The 23,778-nt window shown below is 44.9% G+C and overlaps 1 protein-coding gene and 1 pseudogene across 5 annotated transcripts in view; one reads left to right on the forward strand and one right to left on the reverse strand.

Moving 5' to 3' along the window:
* Positions 1–8,026: 8,026 nt before the first annotated feature.
* The window catches only part of EIF4H (eukaryotic translation initiation factor 4H), a 178,306-nt gene continuing 162,554 nt past the window's right edge, over positions 8,027–23,778 (reverse strand). For all 5 annotated transcript variants that reach the window (XM_078679442.1, XM_078679441.1, XM_078679444.1 and 2 more), the window contains one exon: positions 8,027–10,603. In XM_078679442.1, the coding sequence (XP_078535568.1) occupies positions 10,464–10,603 (140 nt within the window). In that variant the 3' untranslated portion in view covers positions 8,027–10,463. The remainder of the gene's footprint in view (positions 10,604–23,778) is intronic.
* On the forward strand, positions 12,704–15,208 carry LOC144824628 (ubiquitin carboxyl-terminal hydrolase 22-A pseudogene; annotated as a pseudogene).

A 23,778-nucleotide genomic window follows, 5' to 3' on the forward strand; every position in this document is an offset into this window, starting at 1 on the left:
CCCTGTTGGCATGGTTTGCCAACCCAGCCCCAAGGGGGACGTCGGTTCTGGCACTGACCACTCCGGCGGGTGTACCAGAATATACCCAACAAGGTATTAATGAGATGTTCTTGGCTTTCTACACGGACCTCTATGAGAGTAAACTGCGGGGAAAAGGTGAGGTGTTGGATGAGTTCTTAGCTGAGATACAGCTCTCGCGCCTTGAGAAAAACCAGCGAGACGAGTTGGGGCAAGAGATTACAGTGGGGGAAATACGTAGGGCAATAAAGCATATGGCACATAGGAAGACCCAAGGTGCAGATGGCCTACTAGTTGAGTTTTACTCTACTTAGGACGATCTCCTGGCTCCCCAATTGCTGGCGGTTTATCGAGAAGCCCGGGAGGTCGGGAGGTTACCAGTTTCCACTCGCAAGGCTATCATTATCCAGTTACTGAAACCGGGTAAAGACCCGTTGTCTAGGTCGGCCCATCTTCCATTATCTATGTTGACGGCGGACTATAAAATATTGAGTGGGATTCTGGCGACCCGGTTTATTCCTTATACGACGCAACTGGTCCACTCTGATCAGGGAGATTTCATCCCAAAGTGCAATACCGCAACTAATGTGCGACGGCTGTTGAGAATATTGGGTGAAGACCACAGTGAGGCCGCGGCGGTGCTCTCAGTGGATATTGAGAAGGCATTTGATAGTCTTGAGTGGCCATATTTATACCGGATCCTCCGCGAGTTTGGGCATGGGGGTGCGGACGGGTGTGACTAGCTCCTCAGCCTGCCGGGTGGGGCGGGGCACGCGACAGGGGTGCCGGCTCTCTCCGTTGTGGTTTGCATTGGCCATTGAGCCACTGGTCGCTCATGCCCGGTCGGGGAGGTATTATCCGGGCTTATATCTTCGAGGGGACATGCAGTATATTTCCCTATATGCGGATGATCTGTTGATCTATCTCACCAACTCAGATACCACTTTGGAGGGTGCGCGAAAGTTGCTTCAGGTGTTTGGGCGGTACTCAGGGATGAAGACCTGCTTGTTTCCGGTGGCGCCGACTGTGCTGAATACTTCGCTTGTGGCGGACATCCGTTGGGAACCCCAGTGTTACCTTATTTTAGGCACCAACGTCTATCACACTCCAGAGGATTTGTTGGAGGGTAATTTGGGTCAGGCCATACGCGGACTTGGGGGTAGTTTTGGGTTTTGGAGTTCGTTGCCACTATCAGTAGCAGGTCGGGTGGCAGTCCTGAAGATAATGGCGCTCCCGGCGTTTATTGTATTATTTTCGGACATTGCCAATCTGGGTGCCGGGCTCCGTCTTTCGACAGCTCCACTCTATGGCGGTGGGATTTATCTGGGGGTCGGGCAGATGGCGAGTTGCTATGGCCACAATGATACGTCCTAGAGCCGACGGAGGTTTGGACGTGCCAGATTTTGAATGGTACTATCTGGCGGCGCAGTTGCAGTGGCTCGCTCGGGAGTTCTGTGGCTCTGAAGGGCGATGGTTCCCACGACATGTTTTATCCTTTATAATGCTCTGGCAGAAGATGCGTCTTGAACTGCTCACTGCTGAGAAGAGGACACTGCGGTTGTGCTGGAATCGGAGCCAGCGTCGGGCCAGATTCAGTTGCCCATATGCTCCGGAGATACCGCTGGGTATGTGCACGGCCTTGCCGCATGGTGGGGATTGGGCGCCGTTGGCTACCTGGGAGGATCTGGGAGTAAAAGTGCTGAGAGACCTCTACGAAAATGAAACGGTTACCGTTTCAGGCCCTTCAACAGAGATATGATCTTCCACGGGGGCGGGGGGGGGGGGATTACTTGCTGCATTCAGCACTTCTTTCAGCTATGCAGCGTTATTGGGGGATGGGTCTGTCAGAACCACATACCTCCATGGTGTGCCAATATGTGGTGATGGCGGCGGGACCTGTTAAGGCCATTACAGGCGCATGGTAACGGAGGCTCAGGAGCCGCTGCGCACGTTGCAAGGGAAGTGGTAACGGGACCTCGGCAATGAAATCCTGGAAAATACGTGGGTCCAACTAATTAGGAGAGCCTGGGAGTGTACGAGGAATGCTAGATTCCAATTAGTACAGTTCTATATCCTGCACAGGGCGTACTTGACGCTGGCCAAGCTTAATCAATACTTCACTGCAGCGGCTGCTCAGTGCCCAAGATGCAGCTTAGAGGGGGCTGACTTTCAGCACATGATGTGGGGGTGTACGGGGTTAGGGACGTACTGGACGGAGGTGCTGGAACTACTGTGTCATAACTGACCAGACATTAGAACCAGACATGGGCACTTGTTTATTGCATTGGTTCCCGCATACAACCAAAACGAAAGTGACAAGTAAATTTATAGACCTTGGCCTTGTATTAGCCAAGAGGGAAATCACAATGCATTGGAAATCAGCGAGGGGGCCAGGGGTGGGAAGATGGCGGGTGGAATTGCTCAAATGGGCGCAGAGTGAAGGCACACACATGCTACAGCAGGCTCTGCGAACGAATAATGAAAAGGCGCTAGAGGCGGCGTGGGAAGCCTTGGTTGCGATATTGGAGACTCCAGAGTCGGGGGAGGGTTTAGACTGAGGATGTGCAAGACTCACATAGTGCTTTGGCATGGGGGAAAGAACTGAGATATGATCACTGGACTTGATGGTGATCTTTGAGTAAATATGATATGACCTGTACTGTATCACGGTTGATCATGTTCACTACTGCATTGAATTCGGATGTATTTTAATTATTGTTAGACCATGCTAACTAGGCACACCGGTGGCGGGGGGAGGGAATAGGTGGGGGTGTAGAGGGAAGTGGCAGTTGACATTTTATATTGTTGATCATCCAATTGATGATGAATAGCTGTGAACCGGTTTCGACTGTTGGAAAATCAATAAAAATATATACAAAAAGAAAATGGTGGTATTTCGACGCCCACCTGGGCCACGGGAAAAAAATAGAAAAAAAACTAAAATTCCGGACCCAACCACCAGATGGCGGAATAATGCACAGCATAGTGAATCCAGAAAGTTTCACACTGCAAAACCAGTCGGAAGGCCTAAAAACAAGGAGAGGTCCATGTGGGGTCGAGATCGATCTGATGATCGCCCGGGTACAGCTGGAGTTGTTGTCCCGTACAGAAGACAAAAGAAATACAAGTTTGAAAATAATCAACGGTTATGAATTACTGTGGGAAACGAAAAGAGGACTGCTGATGGTCTAGAACTGGAGCACACGTCTGAACCGATTGGCAGAAAGAAAATCTAAATGTAGCTCATGCCCATTGGCATTACCAGCAAGAGCTGGAGTGACTCGAAAGACGTGAAGAAAAACAACTTGCACACATCCAGGCCCAACACTAGAGGTCAGGAGTATGCACAGCATGTGCATCTACAGCAACACGCCTCAAACAAGTAGTTCAGATCCCAAATTATGTGATCCTAAGCTAACAACTTCACTTCCATGTGCTGCATTTTGATTGTCAAATTTCAAAGCACCTTGACTGTATTCAGGTCAGGATGCAATAAAGTAAATACGGTCATACTATAATTATTAGAAGGTCAGTAGTAAACCTGACTGTAATTAATTTTATTATTTATACTTACTGTGGCTTCTAATTGGTTGAGCGATCTCTGCGATTGTTCGTAGCAAAAAACCAGGTGGCTTCAAGCCAGAGTTCATACTGACCAAATTTATATTGATATTTTTAAACAATTGACACACCACAGGTATCATTTTACTTCTCTGCCATCTTTGTATTTTTTTAGGGTGGCTGTTGAATGTGGGAGAGGGCATGTGTTCACATTATCCAGGCGATGATTCAGCATGTCAACACTGCAGCTGCATCAAAGACAAGCCTGTCGCTCAGCCCCAGGATACCAGAAAGTGTTATAACCTGGATGTTTTATTTGCACTAAACCCTCTCTACAAAATTACTCTTGATCCTTCTCGAAGTAAATTTGATGAGTTTCTGGGTACTCTGCCCACTTGCATGTCTAGACTATACCAACACAATGTGCCCATGCTTTGCTAGTAACCCTCCTAAATGCCTCTGAAGCACTGTGGTAGGCAGGCATAATCTGAAATTTCGATCAGATTTAGGATCATGTTCTAGATTTCTTCTTTAACACAGCATGAGGGGCACAATACTTTTTCCCAAACCTTGAATTACTGTTCATTCTCCCCATTACCAGTGAATAAGGCCATGCGCTGACCATGTCCTGTGGTTAATTATATTTAAAAAGCCTTTCACAGTTTTTCACTTGACTATTGGCTTTGGTTTTTATCAAAATGCTTGGCTTCAAAATCTCAATATGTCAATCTCCGAGTGGTCTTGAGACCACGGATGGTGTTGCTGGAAGCATGTGATGTTCATGTCTGCAAGATGCAGTAGACTATGGCCACTGAATTCTTTGGGTAATTAATCAACTGGGAGGGATGAGGAATTTGCGTGTCCGTTTCTTTCCCCAAAAGTATTCGATTAGCAATCAGCAAAAAAGGACACTTGTAACACTGCTCGACTTTCGGTTCAGTGCAAAATAAGGAAACCCTCAGAGAGGTCAATGTATACTTGCGAGTAGCGGTATATTAGCTTCATCCGCCCCACATTGACACTCATGCAGTTATCATCGGGTTTTTCCTAGCAGTACACACCAAGAGGAAAAACCCGATGATAACTGCATGAGTGTCAATGTGGGGCGGATGAAGCTAATATACCGCTACTCGCAAGTATACATTGACCTCTCTGAGGGTTTCCTTATTTTGCACTGAACCGAAAGTCGAGCAGTGTTACAAGTGTCCTTTTTTGCTGATTGCCACTGAATTCTTTGGACAATGAATCAACTCATCGGTTTCCCTTCTTCTCTACTGCGAAGTCCATCTAGTGGTGGTTCCCGATGGACTACAGGCTTGTGTTCCTTCCATCTCTCAGGATGGAATGTTATATGTACTTTTAACGATTTTATATCCAGTCTAATTTTATTCATGAGTAATTTTAATATAGACTAATTTGAAAGATTTTTTTCCCATTGCAAGGATTTTAACTAATCGCGCAATAAAGAATTTTGTACCTTTGTACCGATCTCACAGGTAGCTGATGCTAGTGTCGCACATCACAGCGTGCATGTGTTTTTTTTTCCTCCATTGCCTCAAGTCATGACATTTGTCACCCGCTGATGGAGGAAGGTATATTACCTCCCCTGCTTCTTTTTAATAGTTTGATGCCACATTTGTTTGGCAACTTTTGTGGCTATGCTTAGCCACTACTTTTTGTTGGCCAATTTTCTAGCATGGTCTCTGTTATTTCCTCCATCGACTTTGTAAACTCAGGGTAGAGGGGCTCTTTTCTTTGCATATGCCTGGGTGTTTTTCCAGTTCTACATTTCAAGGGTAGCAAGTAACCCTGGGCGAAGTACTACGCTAGGCTTGCATAGCTTGCGAAGTTTGCGCTACTTCGCACTACGCGAATTGCACGTAGCACAGTGCAAACACGCGTAGCGGTAGCTTTTTACTTGCTCGCGGTCCTCAACGTCAAGTTGGCGACCGCGAACGAGCAAAATTACATCCCGGCGAGACTTTTTCCTCGTTCGCGATCAACATCAAGTTGCAGATCGTGAGCGTGGAAAATAATCCTCCCGGCGAGATTCAACACGGGGAGGTCAGGTTTCTCATTGCGAGTGGTCACATATGCTCGCGACGAGAAACTATCAGTCTGCGTTGAGAAAGCTGGTGCTCGAGTAAAAAACTACTCTAGCAGCAGAAAACGACCGCTTGCACTGTGCAAGATGTGGTTTGTACTGATTGCACAGTGTGGACAAGCATCCGGCACTGTGCAATCAGTGTGAACAGCATTTTGCACAGTGCACTACGCAGTTCGCGTAGTGCACTTCGTGTAGCGCTAATACGCGAACTACGCCCAGGGTTAGTAGCAAGTCCTTCTGTGTTACCTTAGATGTATGGACTTTGGTGCCCTATTATATTTTCTTTTGTTTTAATTTCAATGTCCTAGTGATGCAGCCGTTTTCTTCGGTCGTTCTTTGGCTTGCTGGAGATTGAACAGTGTCTGCTTGGGTATGTCCTCATTCTGCAAGTACTTGGATGAGGAAGAATGACTAGGTGTTGATGCCTCCATCACTTGCCTGTAAACCTCTTTACATGAAGTCCTAGTTCCTCAAACAAGTCTTGGTCTTCTCTCTCCCTTTACTTTTTGGGTTTGACCTCCAAGTTGGTGAGTGGTGGTAAACTGGGGGGTGGGGTTGAGGGGGTGGCGTTCTTTGGATTTCGAGTGTGCTAACCCCCACTACAGTCTGCAGACAGGAAGGGGAGAAACCTTACAGAGGGATGGGCCATAGTGTCACTTTAAAGTTTTCTTTTGCTAGTTTTAAGATGGGGAAATCTGTCACCTGGTCAAAGTTAACCTCAATTTGTAAGGACTGGGACAAAGATTAGGATCACTCTCAGTAATGAAGCTTACTGCAGAGTGAACCGGGCATGTATCCGTTTCTTCTAGTATCTTTCAGAGACAGGCTAAGTCAGCAGTTCACGGTGAGACCTAATCCAGTGGTCTAGCTTGGCTCTAGAAGCCAAAGAACAAGCTGAGCCATCAAAACTTTGGCATGTAAATGACAGACTTTATAACGTTTTTTTCTTCTTGAGTGTCTAGGTTTCACTTTACCACAGTAGGTTGAATCTCTGCATTGGCACCCGTTATAAAATAAATATTAAACATGAAATCCCCAGCCACACTCTGATGTCACGGTCACGAGTGAACCAAGATATATCAGTTTCTCTTGTGTACATGGCCAATATTTCTGTTAGAAGTAAAACAACGCTATGTTGAACAACACACCGTACAAACTGTTCCTTGGAGGAAAGGTGATTATTAGGTGGTTGAGAGACCTCACCATATAATAATGTCAGGAGCTTAATCAGGCCCAGTTATGTTCTTTAACAAAATCTTTAGCTAGGTCCTGGGTAGCTGTGGCACATGAGAAGGCAGGCAGGCAAATACCATTTTCAGAAGGCAGATAGGAAAAAGCAAGTGGAAATGACTTGATTGTCTGGGAAAGAGATGCCTTCCCACTAACCATTCCGGATCTCTAAAAACTCATTACTACCCCTAAATACACCATCCACCAATTCTCCCCTAACAAATCCAAAAAACATTGCAGAAAGGCATGTCACATTAAGGTAACAATGGACTGATCTGCACAAAAAGCCAATATCCCAAGCAGTAGAGACAGAAGAAAAACTGGAGGGGAGCAGGACATGAGACTGCAGGCTTTAACCAGGTCTTGTTCCAGTCCTTGAAAAAAGAACAACGTGGATTCCTGATAGAAAAGGAGGAAAAATGGCATCCAAAAAACAGAACTAAAGCCAAACCATGGATGGCTGGTACCATCAGCAACACACCTCTACGGACAATGTGATGAGATTTTGGGCAAGGCGCAAAAAGCATGGACCCAAAAAGGTAGGTGCTTCAGAAGTAGTTCTTGGGAACTATAAGCTCAATTGACACAATCAAAGTGACATTTAACTACAAGGAGAACCTAGGAGCCATAGACCGAGCGCAGACATTTAAAATAATTAAACTAGCGTCCAATACAGTGCAGGCATCCCATTGCTTGAAAGTAGGGGATGTGCAACAAAGAAGTAGTTATTACCACCAGCTGCCTTTCCCATCTCTTTACAAGATAAAAGTAGCTGCATGATTTTCCAAGTCTTCCTACATGTTCTATCTGCATTTGTGTTTCATAAGATTCTCAATAAGGTTACCACAAGACCCGCAAAAAAGTATACATTTGGAGACATTACAATACATACACAACTTTATTTGGAAAATAAATAGTTTACAGACCACTAAAGATCGGGTTCCTTTCTTTGAGGGGGAGGGGGGGGGGGGGGGGGAACACATTTTGGATGATTTATAAGCATTTGTGTACTTTGAATGTAAGTTTAGTAGCGAACTCTTAGTTACCGCCAACGATTAACTTCTTGAAAAGTACCATGCTTTCACAAGAAGCCAGAAATTACAGCCAGGGTTCTTATTTAATGGTTTTATTTTATTTAAAAGATTCACAAAATACCATATCCATAAATTGACTTTCTGTTCAGAAGCAGAAATATGTAAAGTGTTCGGAATTCTATTCTTACATTTATTTAAAAGCCGACTGCTTTGAAGATTTAAGGGTCGTTTGTTCTCTTAAAAGCTTTGACATTTTAGATGTAAATAAGTCATCTGAAAGTATTTTCTTTTCAATATAGCCACACAAAGCATGTCTGTTTTACATTAAGTACTAGTGTTAGACAAATGGTTCTCGACTCAGCAGCAGAGTATAAAAAATAAAAAATAAAGCAGGAGAAAAACGTTCTGTAAAAATCACTGCGACTCTGGCATGGATGGGAGGAAGGGCAAGTGCAAAGTTCTAATAATCCTAATCTCGTAGGTAAATATTAGTTTTGGTGCCTATATGTTTTCAGTACACATACTTTAATATAATGGGGCAAATTTAATTTTAGGAAACAAAGCAATTGTGTCACAGAAAAACTAATGCATCTGAGAGACTTAGGATTGTCTCAACTGATGATTTCAGATAAACACTGTCAAACTGTCATTTTGCTTTTTTTTTTAAACTGGCAAGATTGGAAGCAAAGGAAAATTAATGTATGGATCCATCTATAGCGCAGAATGTCATTCTAAAATAGTACAGCGCGTGCCTCCCAAATTGGCTTCGCTGTGTGAGTTTGCAATGTGTTCTATGGACATTTCAGATTGTATTGTTGTATTACGTGGTCTTTGGGTTAGAATTAAACAAAAAGTTGCAATGTAGGCCAAAAGGCATGTAGTCACTGGGCACAGCAATGCCGGTAAAGCGTCCTCCTAGGTTTAATAGACATTGCAGCAGTAAGCATGCCAAAAACTAGAATAGAGGCTCACTGTAATGTATTGATATGTCAGCTATACAACTATAGGAGCGAATATCAGCCTGATGGGGCCAGTATCTTAGGAGTAATATCTGTGGTGTGATAAGCTGCATAAATGCTAATAGGTCCAGATGCTGGATTTAGTGACCTTTGTTCAGGATGGAGCTAGAAATGCAAAGATGACATTAAAGCTTTGGCAAATACTTCCCCTCCCCCTCACCACATTCAGCTAATACAATAACCAAAATAACGGCACCAGAAAAAAGTAAAAACGGAAACACTCGATTTTACATTAAAAATTTCCTGACATCAATCCAAGTTGAGTTATGAGCAAGAAAATAATGACTGAAGTTCTGCAATTGAATTACCACCAAAACATCACTGCCAAATTCGGGATTGCCAAGATTAGGCACATTTCAGAGTGAAATTCTGGTCCAGGTAAACATCCGGAAACAAATTCTCAGTTGGCAGAAATTGCTATAAAGTCCAGTGAACGTAGAAGCTAAACTGCTCAAAGCATACAAGCATGCCCACAGAAGGCATACATTGTCTAGGAACATCAAAGTGAACACACTGACACTGTCAGCAATACATACCATAGGTAAAATTAAGGGCTGAACACACGTTTCAGAAGTCTAGAGGCTTGCTTAAAAACGTTGCCAACTAAACTTGTAATATCTATACAAGCAGAAAATAAACAGCATTACTTAAGTTTTTCTTCAGGATGGAAGCAGTGCATTGAGCAAAATAAAAACATTACGCCTTCTCAGAAGATAAAATGTAAACATTTTCAAAGCTTTAGAGCTCCAAAAAAAAAAAACACGTTAAGTCACTTTTTGCTGGTTTTCAAGAGGTTTCAAATTATTTCTTATGGCTGATAAATGTAAAGGGAGCCAACTTGTCTGAGGTTGAAGGGCACTGAGCTCCCCAAAAAAGGCCTATGCATAATCCCCATGTGCTTCCAATTCTGTTGCAGGCAGTATCGACTGGTCTTATTGAATAAAGCAGAGACTTCGAACTGAGGGCAGAGTACATCACAAGCATTGGTAAATTCAAGAAGTTAAGTTTCATTTTGTTTGGCAGAGTCACAGCAATACAGAACTGAATACGTAGGAGAGAAAACTATGAAAAATGAAACCAAATTAACATACTTAACTTAGGTTTCCAAAATAAACCAATTAAGGGGAAAAAAATAAAAAAATAAAGCAGCACCTTGATTCAAATAACTCCACACCACTGGAAGCAGCTAAGATTTCACCCCCCAAAACCTAGCTGCTGCTGAAGGTTGAGAACAGGGATGTGGAGGGAGAAGGATAAGCGGAGGACATCGCACAAAGCAGGCACTAGATATAGGTAAGCCAAGAATGTACTAAAAACCACTTGTTACCAGTTGACATGCATTCACAAGCTGTGTTTTCAGTTTTCCCAAGGAGGCAGACAGGGAGGAGGAAAAAAATGTGTCAGGTAGCGAGAATAACGGCAGGGTTGACATTCCAGAGGGTGACTAGCTCTACGGTCTTCTATCCTTCCCTTCCATCCCTTCGCCACACATGCCTATTCTTCATCCTTTGGCGCTCCTTCCACTCGCGGTTTGGCTCCACCAAATATGGCAGAGTTTGGATTGGCTACTTGGTTGAGGGGTGTTGCAACAGTTCGGGGTTTAAGCTGAAGTCGAGGTCTTGCGGCTCTTTCCTCTGAAAATACCAAATACATTAAGAAAAAAATATGAGAACAAGTTAAAATAAAACTAAAAGAATATTGGTCATCCTAATTGGGGCAATACACTTCACAAATACAGTACACAATATAATGTAAATTATGAAACCTAAAGTCAGACTGGAACATGAGACTGCAGCAGATTGCACGGAAAGTCTGCAAATTAAACCCAATCGTACCTGTAAAACCAAAAGATTGCCTAGCCCAGAAATCTAAAATCACAAAGAGGCATGGAAAAGCTCCCGGAATATTGCTTTTACTATAGATTTGTAATTTATCCAAGACATGGTATCTAGTTAGACAAAACAAAAATATATATTTCATATCAGTGAACCTAATTTTAAAACACAAAATCGTGAAATTGAGCTATTAAATATCCAAAATCAACAACTCTCCTTTATGGGTTTTATAATAAGATCAAAATAGCAATGGGACCTGCAGATACACGGGGAAAACGAGCTGACCAAGTATTGTGAAAAAGTTATACGAGACAAAATAAATGACTGAAGACTTGGCTGTTCAGTTGGTTACATTGGGTAATTTGGATTGGTTTCCTACAGAACAAACGCGACAGAGTCTGAGGGCTGTACAAGGTGTCATGGTAACAGAGGAAGCATATGGAGAAATCCTTTCAGAGCACTAAACAGTGTTTCTGCGATAACAGCATCACGAAGAGCAAGAAGTTGAAAATTTCAGAGCAATGCACAAAAGCGAGAACTAGCAGAAAATGAGCTCAACAGTTCCTGATACGATGTGCACACCCTTTTGTGTAATTAGAGCTACTTATTTTCAATGAAAAACACAAAAATTATTAATGTTGCAATAGTGACCACGTCAGACAAGATTACATTAGTCGTGACTATATGCAGGATTACCAACAGTGACATTTCCACAGTGCATCAGGCAGGGTTACCAGTGGTAAAGTAAAAGGGCTTAGTCAATGTGGAATGCCTCTACCTAGCTAAACATGTCTGACATAGCTGCAGTGCCCGTGACGCAAAATTAATATTAGTAATTAGTGTACCCACATGATTAACAATTCCAAAATCAGCCAATGAGTTCTGAAAATATACACTTAGTCGTCTCAACACACAATTTGGACATACACATTAATTGAAAGCAGCAAAAGGTTCCAGTATAGTAGGCTGGGATATTCACAGGATACCTAATTACAGGTTCCAGTATAGTAGGCTGGGATATACACACAGGATAGCTACTTACAGGTAGCTGAAGAGCTACCAGTAGCTTACGAGCTGTTCATTGGAAAAGCCTGGTTAAGAGTAACGGTTGAAGTGCTGACCTGAAAATATGTCTACAAAGTGCAAGTCATTGGATTGTAATTGCTACTCACTAGTAGAATGCCAGGCAATCATGAGATGTGAAAGTGAGTGAGTGTGTACAGGGCAATGTTCCCTCTAATTTTTTTCCTCTGTGTGTGGCAGTGAAAGGTCTTTGTGCGCTGCAGACAATGCTATGTGCGCCAAGAACCGGATCACGCATATGGGTGCAGCAACAAATATCAGTGCAAATATCACTCCAAACTTTTGCTTTAAAAACTAAAATGCAGTGCATTCCACACATACAGCGCCACCTGATGTGTCTTAAGGCAGGTTTTGCAATTTACATACACACCATTACATGAATTGGTTACACAGGCAAGTACACTTCAGCTTTAGAAAAGTACAGGACTCTAACGGTGGTACCTATATAAGATTTCACTAAAGATTACCAACTAGAGGTCTGTTCGTATGATAGGGAAATGTTGGGAGCCTATACAAGATCGCATACCTGGGGATACATGCAGGGGGGCACATGTTATGCCCCCCTGTGTGCATGCAGCCCCCTGTTCCTGCAGGCCATTTCCTCCTTCTCCATGAATTCCCTCGCTACCACTCACCAACAATGCACCTCATCTCTCTATAGCACCTTTCTGACAAACATTTCATTTTTTATAGCGCTGTCATAGTTTACTCACACTCAGTTCTGTGATCTGCATGGTACACGTTCTTTGTAGCATGCACATTAACCCTCTGCGCTGTGTGGGTAGCAGGAGTACCCATGTGAGTGCATGATGAGCAATGCGACAGTGTGAGAGTAGGGTAAGAAGTGTGACTGCAGGGTGAGTTAGGTGACCATATGAATTTGGGTGCGGATGTAAGTGCTGAGTGGGACGAATGAATGCATGGTTAGTGATGGGCTTGTTTGAGTGAGATAGCAGATTGAGCACTAAGGGGGACAGGTGAGTGAAGTGTCAAATGAGTGCAGGTTAAGTAGTGTGCTCGTGTGACTGCAGGGTGAGGTACAGGTTGAACAGAACTAGTGCATTGTGAGTGCATTGTGTTCGCTGTGAGTGCAGGGTGAGCGTGAAAGTGAAGGGCAAGGATGAGGAGTAATTTGTCTGAACACATGGTGCACTCCCAGACACTTGAAGTAACTCAGTATGTTACTAACGGCGGCGTAGGGTTTCAGATACAAGTTAAACTATTGCTATTATGGGGTTAATCAGGAGTCGAGGGTGGAAGAAATAAATAATGTGCCTCTCCTGCAACAAACTTCCAGTCTTATGATTAGGGTTGCCAAGTCATTATTTTAATGTCCAGACAGTACAAAAATAATGTCACCTAAAGCCATATTTTCAGCCCTAATCTGTGCAGAAAATATAAATAGAAAGCACTTTTAATTGTGTTCTAGGGTTGCCCGAATGATCCATGACTGATGTAAAGGGAACAAAGACAGAAAAGCCAAATTACAAATGAATGCATACTTTTTTATTCATAACCATATTTAGTGTCAAGACAAGATCTTTGCAGGCTCTTCAAACGACACATGGCTGGCATTTTTGTTTTGGCAACCCTACTTTATATTCCTTTTCATGAAATGGATTCTCACACTACTGCAAAGAAATAGGCAGGGTGGGAGCCCAGGGGGTACTGGAACCAGAAGAAAAACTAACCTCTAAAACCAGATTACAAATGTTTGTAGTTGTGCTGCTTGGAGAGTGCGGATTATGCAGCAGTGGGAAGTGTATCCTGGCCCCTCTGCTCATCAATGAATTAGATGGTCCTTGTGAGCTGCGGGGCCCCAGTCTTTCAGGCACTGCTTCGTGTGACCTCTGGTCTGTAAAGGAGGAGGAGCTACCACTCCATGAGCTGCACGGTGCTGCGGGGGGGGTGAAGGGGGGGGCAAGCCGCGGAGGTTAAGAGAAGCGGTGGTATACGAGAGAGGCTGGCTCTCCCACTGAGAGACTTGGCCATCACGGGCACCCCTACCCGTGTTCTCCCTTCACCTACCCTTCCTTCTCATGTACCTGCCCCACCCAATACTCCTTCTTCAGGGGCACATTAACGTCACAATTAGTGGTGCTTTTTAGTTCAGAGATTGCTTCATATGCTCTCATCCCAAATTCTCCATAAGAACCCAACACGGCTGCTACCCTCTTGTATGTTCCATTTCAAATCCCTTCCCTCTCGATACCGCCACATACGAGACTGATTCCTCTCAGAGATACCTGCACTTAAAACCTGCACCCCTTCAGAACACAAAGCCCAAATTGCAGGACTACACTTCCTATTCCAAGCCCCCTTTCCCCTGTAGCTACTGTGTAGTCACTGCCAGCCCCCACCCTCCATCCGTGACTGTGTTGGAACTCTCTACCAGGCTCTCCTTCCCCCAGCGCCCCATGTGCCTTTTGCCATCTGTCCGGCCAGCTGCTCCCATGTGAACAGCTTTAAGGTGGAGAACTGGAAGCAGAACTTGCGTGTCATCTACCAGTGCAGTGCTTCGTGTGGAGTTGCACCCTTGAGACCAGGAAACGCAAGGCTAAGTCTTGCATTTGTCACATGTGCGGTGCCCACTAGAACAGACCTCCTCTTCCACTACTGTGTCTTTTTTGGCTGTTTTACAAAGAAACATATCCACGAGACGCAAAAGCAAAACATAATTTAGCCATAGACATTTTATATGGGGGTATATACTGCTTTATGTGTCAAGATTACATTTACGATGGAACAAATTGACAAAGAAGAACCTCCGAAAGCCTGGAAACTATAAGCTTTCACCCCAACAATGGTTTCTCCTTACCAGTATACAATGACAGGAGTTGGAGAGAAATATTCAACGTGGGAGCCAACAAAAAGAGAATTAGAATTGCTGCGACATAATCCCAAGACTAGAAAAATAACCACTAACTGCAACATAGGTCTACGAGGGCTGATCAACCTTGGAAATACGTGTTTTATGAACTGTATAGTTCAAGCACTTACCCACACTCCACTACTGCGAGACTTTTTCCTTTCAGACGGACACAAATGTGAAATGCAAAGCCCAGGCTCATGTCTTGTTTGTGAACTGTCTACACTCTTTCAGGAGTTTTACTCTGGGCACAGATCTCCTCACATTCCCCATAGGTTATTGCATCTGGTGTGGATGCATGCATGGCATTTAGTAGGGTACGAGCAACAGGATGCACACAAATTCCTCAATGCTGGATTAGATGTGCTTGCTACACAGACACTGTCTGCAAAGGTAATGGTTGCGCTGAAGCCAGCGGCGTCACACGGGTCGGTGTCACCCTGTGCGGGTAACTCATGGTGTCACCCCCTCATGACTTGGGCACCCGGTGCCCACGAGAACCCGGAAAGAAACTGCAGGAAGCAGGATCTGGCAGAGGTGCCCCTCTGCAAATGAAAGAGCAGGCAGATCCGGCTGCTCGAGGGCGCCACTTGTGTTCCTGGAGACACAAGAGGTAGGAAGGAGTGTGTGCTGCAGGCCCTCTCGTGGGAGAGAGACCCTGGAGGCCACAGCCTTATCCATTCCCGGTGCCCAGTAGAAGGACCAGAGTGAGGCCGCTGCTTTGCCCCGGCACAGCCCGTGACTCTGGACTTGTCCTCTCCGCAGAGCCTACTTAACCAGCACCGCTGTCACGCAGGCCTTGAAGCGTCTGCGGTGTGTAGTCACTCCTACTGCGTGACACCCCCAGGAAAGCACCTCCTTGTTTAAGATCATTTACTGGCAATACGAGTATACACATTAAAGTATCTTTAAAGAAGGGGAGAATATTTGCTGGCTGTGACAAGGCGATCGAGGAAGAACATCCCTCTGCTCTAATTCAGTATATGATTTATCATTTGTTGCGGTCTCTGTGCAGATTATGAGTATTTTTATGTACCAGAGTTGGATGGCACTGCACCGTGGGATGCCGTTTCCTCCATACGTTTCATACACCTGAGTGCATAAACAACGGTTAGTCAGTAAACCCTTCCCTCCAGATGTGTTACTTCATGCAGGCTCCGACGGTCATGGCTGCCTGGGATACCGTCCCAGGGGGTGTTACAGCTGCGAGAGCGCAGCTGGCATAGAGGCTGCCACGATCACCACAGGGACCCAAATTCAGCTTTCGTTTTGGGCTGTTAGGCTCCATCTTCGCACCTGGTTGGCCCTCGGCCGCCTATGCCAGTAGCCTGGGATCCCCAACCAGCTGGGCGAGGCCTGTGCTTGTTTTCACAGCTCTGGCTGCACTTGAAAGACCGCATGTATCTGTACACACAGACGTCAAGAGCATGGGGTGACAACGAGGCAGTCATAGCTCCTAGAAGACTTCCTTCTCACGCAGAGCCACCGAAAATGGTATAATGTTTCGTTCCTGCGTGGTTCTTGGTGCACGCAGACGAAGTACGTTCATCAGACAATTGCTAAAACATTGGTTCGTGCATAAGCACTAAACACGCTCCAGTTTGCATTTTTGCATGCGTGCAGTCTCAGACCAGACACCATATAGGAATATCTTGAAATGCACGTGTTTTAGCTAAATACAAATAAAACATACATCACAAACAAAGGAAGGCGCAGGCACTCTAAAAAGTGCACATTTCCAAAAAGGATCGTCACACTTCTCCTGTCAGCTCACGCCTTTCTGTTTTCATGCACAGGTTATTTGACTGTTCGGTGGCACTTGGCGCTAAATGAGTTCTCTGATTTGCGCCATCTAGGAATATTCGCATATCCTGCAAGGCCTTAATGTGGGCACCCATTCTATCCACTGATAGCTGACGGGAGGGGGTGGGATCACCCTGACAAAGACTATCCACAACTGGAGGTTTGGAAGAGTTCACAAAGAGGCAGTCGCATAGCTCCTAGAAGACAGGAAGATACCGATGTTGGACATTGAACCTGTAAAGACGGGCGGTGAGACTGACATGGCGCTCCGAAACCTGATGGAGGGGGTTAGTGCCAGACTGTAATCTAAGAACCCAGGGGGCTGATCAGAGGAAGAGTCAGGATGTCACATAGCGCAATAAAGTGAGAAGAGGGAAAGCCACATGCCAGGTAAAAGCGCCAAGAGGCTTTACCCCAAACCCACTCTTAACTGTGAAGCGCTCCTTGATGAAGCGCCGACTGCTCTCCATCCCAGCGAAGTTGAGGCTGCCCAGGCCGGGCATGGAGGGCATGGCGCTGGCCAGGGGCGGCGGCACGGATCCATGGAGGGGCATGTGAGCCGGTACCCGAATGACTCCTGCAACAGTTCTCTCATGTAACGTAATGGGTTCTATTGTACAGTGCTCTGACACCTTCTAGTAAAGTCCGCGCTTTATAAGAATGTGCATTAAATAAATAAATAAATAAACAAGCCAGGTTCCGGTTCACCCGTAGGAGCCCGAGTCCTCAAAGGTGGCGCCAAGGCCTGGGAAGGCGGCGGAGAGCGGGTGGTAGGGTGCGCTGGCCTTGCCCCCCCCCCCCCTTCCCCAGATAGCCATCGGGCCCCCGCGGAGTGGGCTGCAGGGCACTCTCCTGCTCGGGGCTGTTCAGGATCTGGTCGATGCCGAAGCTGATGGGCTCGTGGGGTGGCTGGCTCTGTGGGGCTGCCACCAGGGGCTCCATCCTCGGCGGCTGCCACCAAATATGGGGCTAACACTTGAGACGAGACGTTAGGGGTCACTGGGGCAGGGTGCGCACCTGGAAGAGGCTCGCAGGCCCGGGGGCAGGGGAAGACTCATGGGAAACAGGTAAGGAGCTTCTTGGAAAGTGAGGCCGGGGACTGACGGTGTCAGCCACGGCTGAAGCTGAACACCTCAATGATGGCACAGCTGAAGGTCAGATAGTGTGCCTTTGTCAAAGTTATCATGTTAATTGAAGCGCATGACGGGGGCTGCAATTAACACGATTACCTTCACAAAAGGCTTACAATCTGACCGTTTTCGCGCCGCACGCATTTTAAAAGCGGCGGCGCGAAGGTCCTCAGATGTCTGTGCGCGCTCTACATTTTTAAATGCGCGCTACGGGAGGCATAGGTGCGCGCGTGCCCAGGCGCGCGGCTTAGAGGGAACAGTGGTACAGGGTGTATTTGAGTGTAACTCTTATCAGGAGTATGAAGTGCAGGATGTCAGCAAGACAGATTACACCAGAAGGGTAAGAAAAAAAAATAGAGGTAAATGAAGGAAAAGCGTATTTAACTGCAACATGTTTTGCTGCTTATAAAGCTTTTCTGGGTTCACATTCTGCCATATAGTGGCTGGGTCAGAAATTCACAATTTCCCACTTTATCTTTTTTTTCCCCACCTTGTGAGTAAGCAGCGGAGCCTCCTACACTTCCTCGACATACACAAGCCCACAATGCCCCAGCACATAGTGGAAATCTTTAGATTAGATTCTTATTCCTCTTACTGTGGTGACCTGTGACTATTAGTGCATGTATTTATTCTGGAGTTTCAGCCTTTAGCTTACATAGAGTGAGCTAACTGCAGGCATTAACATTCCAAGAAACTATCTACAGATACGCAAAGATAGTCGGGTCATTCCAAAAGGCGGTATTATTTATTTATTTTTTGAAAGTTTTATATAGCGCGAACAAGATCTTTGCAGATATCAGAGCGCTTTACAAGGGCATGGGGATAAAAAATACAAAGTAATAAAGCGTATATACAGAGTAATATATGAGGTAGTTAGGTACAAGGTGCTAGTTACATAGGTGGGACAAAGGACATGAGGTAGGTCACAGGTGAGGTAGTGTCGGTACACAGTGTATAGACAAACAATTGCGTCAATAGTATAAAGTGCAATAATAAGGAGCATATACTTGCTTAAGCGTGTTTAGAATAGAGTTTAAAGGTGGGCACAGTTGAGGTGGGTGTGAGCAGGGTGTATAGTCCCACAGGTGCGAGAGTATTAGGGGAGTAAGGAACGTTGAGATGGAGAGGGTAAAGTGTGCAAAGTCAACCAGGTGCGTCAATAATATAACAATATACATAATCAACCAGGTGCATCAAACATTATAACAAAATACAAAGAGTGAGCGTATACAGTTAAGTAATTCGATAACACGGGTGGTACAGTAGACCAGGGTCGGGCAGGACTTACAGGGCAGATTCATGAGTGATACGGAGCAATAGATCATGTGTATTTTGCCATGAGGATCGCTTTAACTTTATATTTCCATGTGAATCAATCAACAGCTATACCTTTCTTTTTTCGGTATCCAGAAACAAGCTGAAAAAGCAATATACACACTAGATGTTAAGCAAAGCAGTAATGAATTGCCTTCAAGAAAAGCAGGGGGTGGAGGAGGAGAAGACAAAATAAACCCAAAAAACGAGCAGTTTCTCAAGGTACACGCCCTAGGAAGCAGGGTTGGCAAATAGGTTAATGAAAGATTGTTAACAAACCATTCAAACTTGTTCTACCCTGGTGGGAAAGAAACCCTTGATAATAAGCCCAGGGCACAAACCAATCGAGTCTCTAGTGAATGTCTCCATCACGGATATATACACAGCTGCCACATGGCTGTCAATCAACACTTCACAAAAACACAACTGCATGGAGGAACAGTTGGTCAGAAGGTCCTTAAACACCTTTTTGCAACCACGCAAGCTTCACGCCAGCCTCCCACAAAAAGTCAACATTGCTACATAATCTATGCCAGCAAGTGGAGGCAGGAAAGTTTCATGCTGCAAAATAAAAAGGCTGCTTACCTATAACAATAGTTTTGCAGCAACCGATAAAAGCATGCAGCTTTTTTGATTCACATGTGATGCACTCACCTCCCCAATGAATGGATAGGGGTTAGTAAATCGGTGAAATCCCAAAGCTGATTTAAAACAAGCATTTGCAATGCAATAGGTCTCGCAGCATTAAAGTTTGAGCTATTGGCATTGTATATAACAATGTGTTGCATAAATTTGTTATGAAAGTCTGTATTGCTTTAGGAAGATTTTTTGGTAGCTGTTAGTTGTTGCTGAAGGTGGTGGAAGAAAGAGGCATGCAGTAGAATCAATATTCGTCAATCTCGGTATTCCGGAACACAGCATTTGGCGGTAGCAGTGAGTTCCTAAGAAAACCCTGGGACCCGCCATCTTTTGTCTACTGAAGCACGGTACACTGGTGTTTAAAAGCACACTACCATTAGAAACCCAAGTTCTATCACAGAGTGCGTCGGACTCGCCACTTCAAACACGTGGTACAAAAAGCTACAGAAAAACAGAAGCTTGTTCGATCCAGCTGCAAAGGGCCACGTGCACGTTCCATAATGTAATCAGGCCTCACCCCAGATGGGTATTTGCAGCCCATGATCTGACACCTATTGATTACCTGTTAGTACCTGCCGGCCCTCTCAGCCTGACCCGGAGGGGCAGGAGAGAGCTCCAATCAGCGTCCACTGATTGCTGCCTGGTACATTAGAGGCTGTTGGAGTCTCTCCTCACAGCCCTGTCAACGCGCATTTGCTTATAACCCCATTATTTGTTCGCGACCATAGAAGGCACTTACATCCTACATCCTTTGTTTGCTTGGCGCGTTAAAAGGTGGAGTAGAGCCTTTCTCTATAAATCTAATGCACTCATTTATCGGCATCGTTACCTCGGCGTTGAACCAACCAAGCTCTCGCAGAGCCTGCATGGGGGCCCTCATAGCAATATTCCAGTGTACCATCAGGGTCAAGGGTCCCTTTATATATTTTGTTTGGCACCGTTAATCTCGGTATGTTTTGTGGTTCTTCATGCTAATATCTATTCGTATTTTGTTTTCATTTCTTTTGAATGGGTTAGGTGCCTCTCTCTGTCATTGTCTAGACTTCTTTCTGACAGAATATAGGCAGAGTTTTCTCGACTTGTCTGAACAGGAATGATTTAGGGCATGCATGAAGGAGAGTGAAGTGAGACTGACTCCGGGTGCTGATCAGATGCATGCCGGGGTTTCAACTGTACATTTTTGAATATTGACTCATAGAATGAGGACTGATGAAATTTTGTGACTGTAATAGAACTTACGAGTGATGAAGAATTACATCCTGTGCAGATTTTTGCCCATAATGAATTAAGGGTTAGGAGTAGAGACAAGTGTGTCTGAGAGATGGTGCTGCAAAATACAATGTACAACCACAGTTCTCAGTTTCGTGATATTTACATTATAGGTACATTTTCTCACCAGGAAGCACATGGACCTTTTCTCTTGACAAAATTACGAAGAAGTGATTTTTGAGTTTATATATGCGAAAAGAATACACTGTACTTGATGGGTTTTCACTAAGGAAAAAAATAAGAAATATACAAATGCACATTTCTGCATCAATTACTCATGCTGATACTTTAGAAAGTATGGTAACATTTAGCAAAATTAGACTACTCGTGTAAATCTAAGACTTCAGTTCATATTAAACATTGTTTCTTGGATTCTATTTGAATCATATAAAAGTCAGAAATGTGAAAATATCAGACTAACATTACAGGAATATGTTTTCCTACTTTATAAACGCCTGCTTTGCAATGTGGATGCAATATTGCTAGGGTGATTTTCATGTCAATTTAAACAGGGCTTTAAGTAAGATGAAAAATATGTATGGGAGTCTCTACAAGGGGCAAGGCATATGTAAGTAAGGAGTGGTTTAAACATTTCTATAGTGTGCTACTTGGTCTGTACACCTCAGGGGCAGAGCGTCAAGTAGGTGCAGGGAGTAGTAGCATCTGCTGGAGCTATTTTGCTTTGGTGTCCCTGGCTTTGACTCCCTGCTTTGGTTTCAGGGGCCTTAAATCTAGGAGCAAGGACACCCTCTTTGAGTCCGGTTCACTTTCCACTTCCAGCATCTCCCGCAGCAACTAGAAGCCTGTTGAGGGCCCATAAGTGCAACAGGAGGGTCAACCAATGACTGTCACTGGGTTCAAAGTGACTGTCATTTCCACTGCCCCTCACAGTTTGGTAATTCAATAAATATCCATGCTCTCTCTACCATCATCCTATGAGGGAGGTCTCCTGTAGTTCTACGACAAACTTAATTCAGTATCCGATCATGGGGAAGGCAATTACATACATTTATAACGACTTTTATGAAAACAACAACAATCATAATAATAATATTTTCATTATTGTATTATTATTATTAATATTATTAACATCCTCATAATTATAATTGTAGCCTCGAAGCCCAGATTAGCGCCGATGCGCTGTGAAGTCTTCTCAGACTAAACCGCAGTGATGAGCCAGGGTTTAAATCTGCGTCTCTTCGTTAATCACCGTTCCCCCTCCGCGTGCACTGGACAATGAGCGAAAACGAAATCTGTCGTGGGGCGGGTCTTCCGTTTTGGGAAGCCCGCGCCCACGGAGTGCCTGGCCAGGAGTGGAGACGCGGGGCTCCCATGCCCGAGGGAGAGCCCTGCGGTGGCGGCTGAAGTCCGGCGTGGCGGTAAGTGGGCCTTAGTTGTAGGAGGGGGTCTTGGTGCACATGTGTGTATGTGTGTGTGCGTGTGTGTATATATGTGCGCGACGGCGGGGGGGGGGGGGTGGCTCGGTGCACTGGTGGGTGTGTGTGTGTGTGTGTGGTGTGTGAGCGCACGCGTGTATGTGTGCGACGGGGGGCGGTGTGTCTGTATGTATGTGTGCGTGCATGGGCGCTCGTGTGTGTGTCTGTGTGTGCGCATGCTGTGTGTGTGTGTTGGAGCTTCCCAGGAGACAGGACACAGCGAGCGCGTTCGCGCGCAGCCCGCTCCGATCGCCATGCGCGTGGCCAGGTCCTGTCTCCTGGAAAGCCGCGTCGGTAACAATAGGTCTCTGGCGAGACCGCGCTTTCGCGCGGTTAACGCCACGAGACCTAAAAAACAAACAAAAAAACTAACACTGCTAGGCACAGGTCACCACAGCAGGGGAAAAAAGAACCCTAAAGTAGCAACTGCATACTGGGCCATTGTACCCTTCTATTCATCATCATAAGGAGCCTGGCTCTGCCCACACGTTTTATGCCCAAAAGAAATCTGGGTGGGGGAATTTTGACCCAACTACTGGATGGTAGAATAAAACACAGCATCCATAAAAGATTCTAGTTATGAGAGAAGAAGTTCCAGGATGGCTATCAATACCCAAGAGAAGATGGTCCAGTAATAACATGGCGAGTAGAAGCAAAATAAAAAGCATTTCCATTTCTAAAGTTGAAAGCTTGCAAATCTAGCTATAGCCTGAATGCTCCATGGATAAGGTTTTCATCTAGGCTGAACCTAAGATATTAAGCAACGTTTACATGCTTCAGACTAATGTCTGGATGCGTGGTGACATTAATCCACATACTTCTGTTACCGTTAGATAAACTGAACACAATTATTAAAATTCAATTCTTCAAAGGCAGAATATCCTTTACCCCCGCACACCAATACTATGCATACCCCTACTCTATTTAAAGAAACAAAGGAGGATCTGTCTATCACAAGACAACATTAAGGAAGAAGTCTACCTCAGAAGGACCTAGTCACTAGTTTTGAGAACTTCATCATCCTACATTTGGTTCTTGTGGCGGATCATCAGTTGCAACTTTCATTAAATCAAAATGTATTTCTTTGTGAGAACAGACATTTAGAATGAATGGACACCTTTATTTATATAACGTTTTATATAGCAAGGACGTGACCCAAGCGAGTATCGGAGTGCTTTACAAATGATCAAGTAAGATACTGGAGAAGATAGAGTAATCAAATATGCAAACGCAAGAGGAAATAGAGTAGCATATATGTGCAAAAGATAAATAGAGGGGTTGAGCACAAACAACCGTCAGACAGTGAAAAGCATAGGACCCCCTGCAGGGAAAAAAGAAAAGAAAATTAAGTACTGTTAATGGAGGTAGCTGCCATCAAACAAGGGCTTTCACCCATAGACCTTTCACTTCATTTTTGAAAGATGCATAGAG

Source organism: Lissotriton helveticus, chromosome 3_1 (assembly GCF_964261635.1).
Source record: "Lissotriton helveticus chromosome 3_1, aLisHel1.1, whole genome shotgun sequence".
Classification (NCBI taxonomy): Eukaryota; Metazoa; Chordata; class Amphibia; order Caudata; family Salamandridae; genus Lissotriton; species Lissotriton helveticus.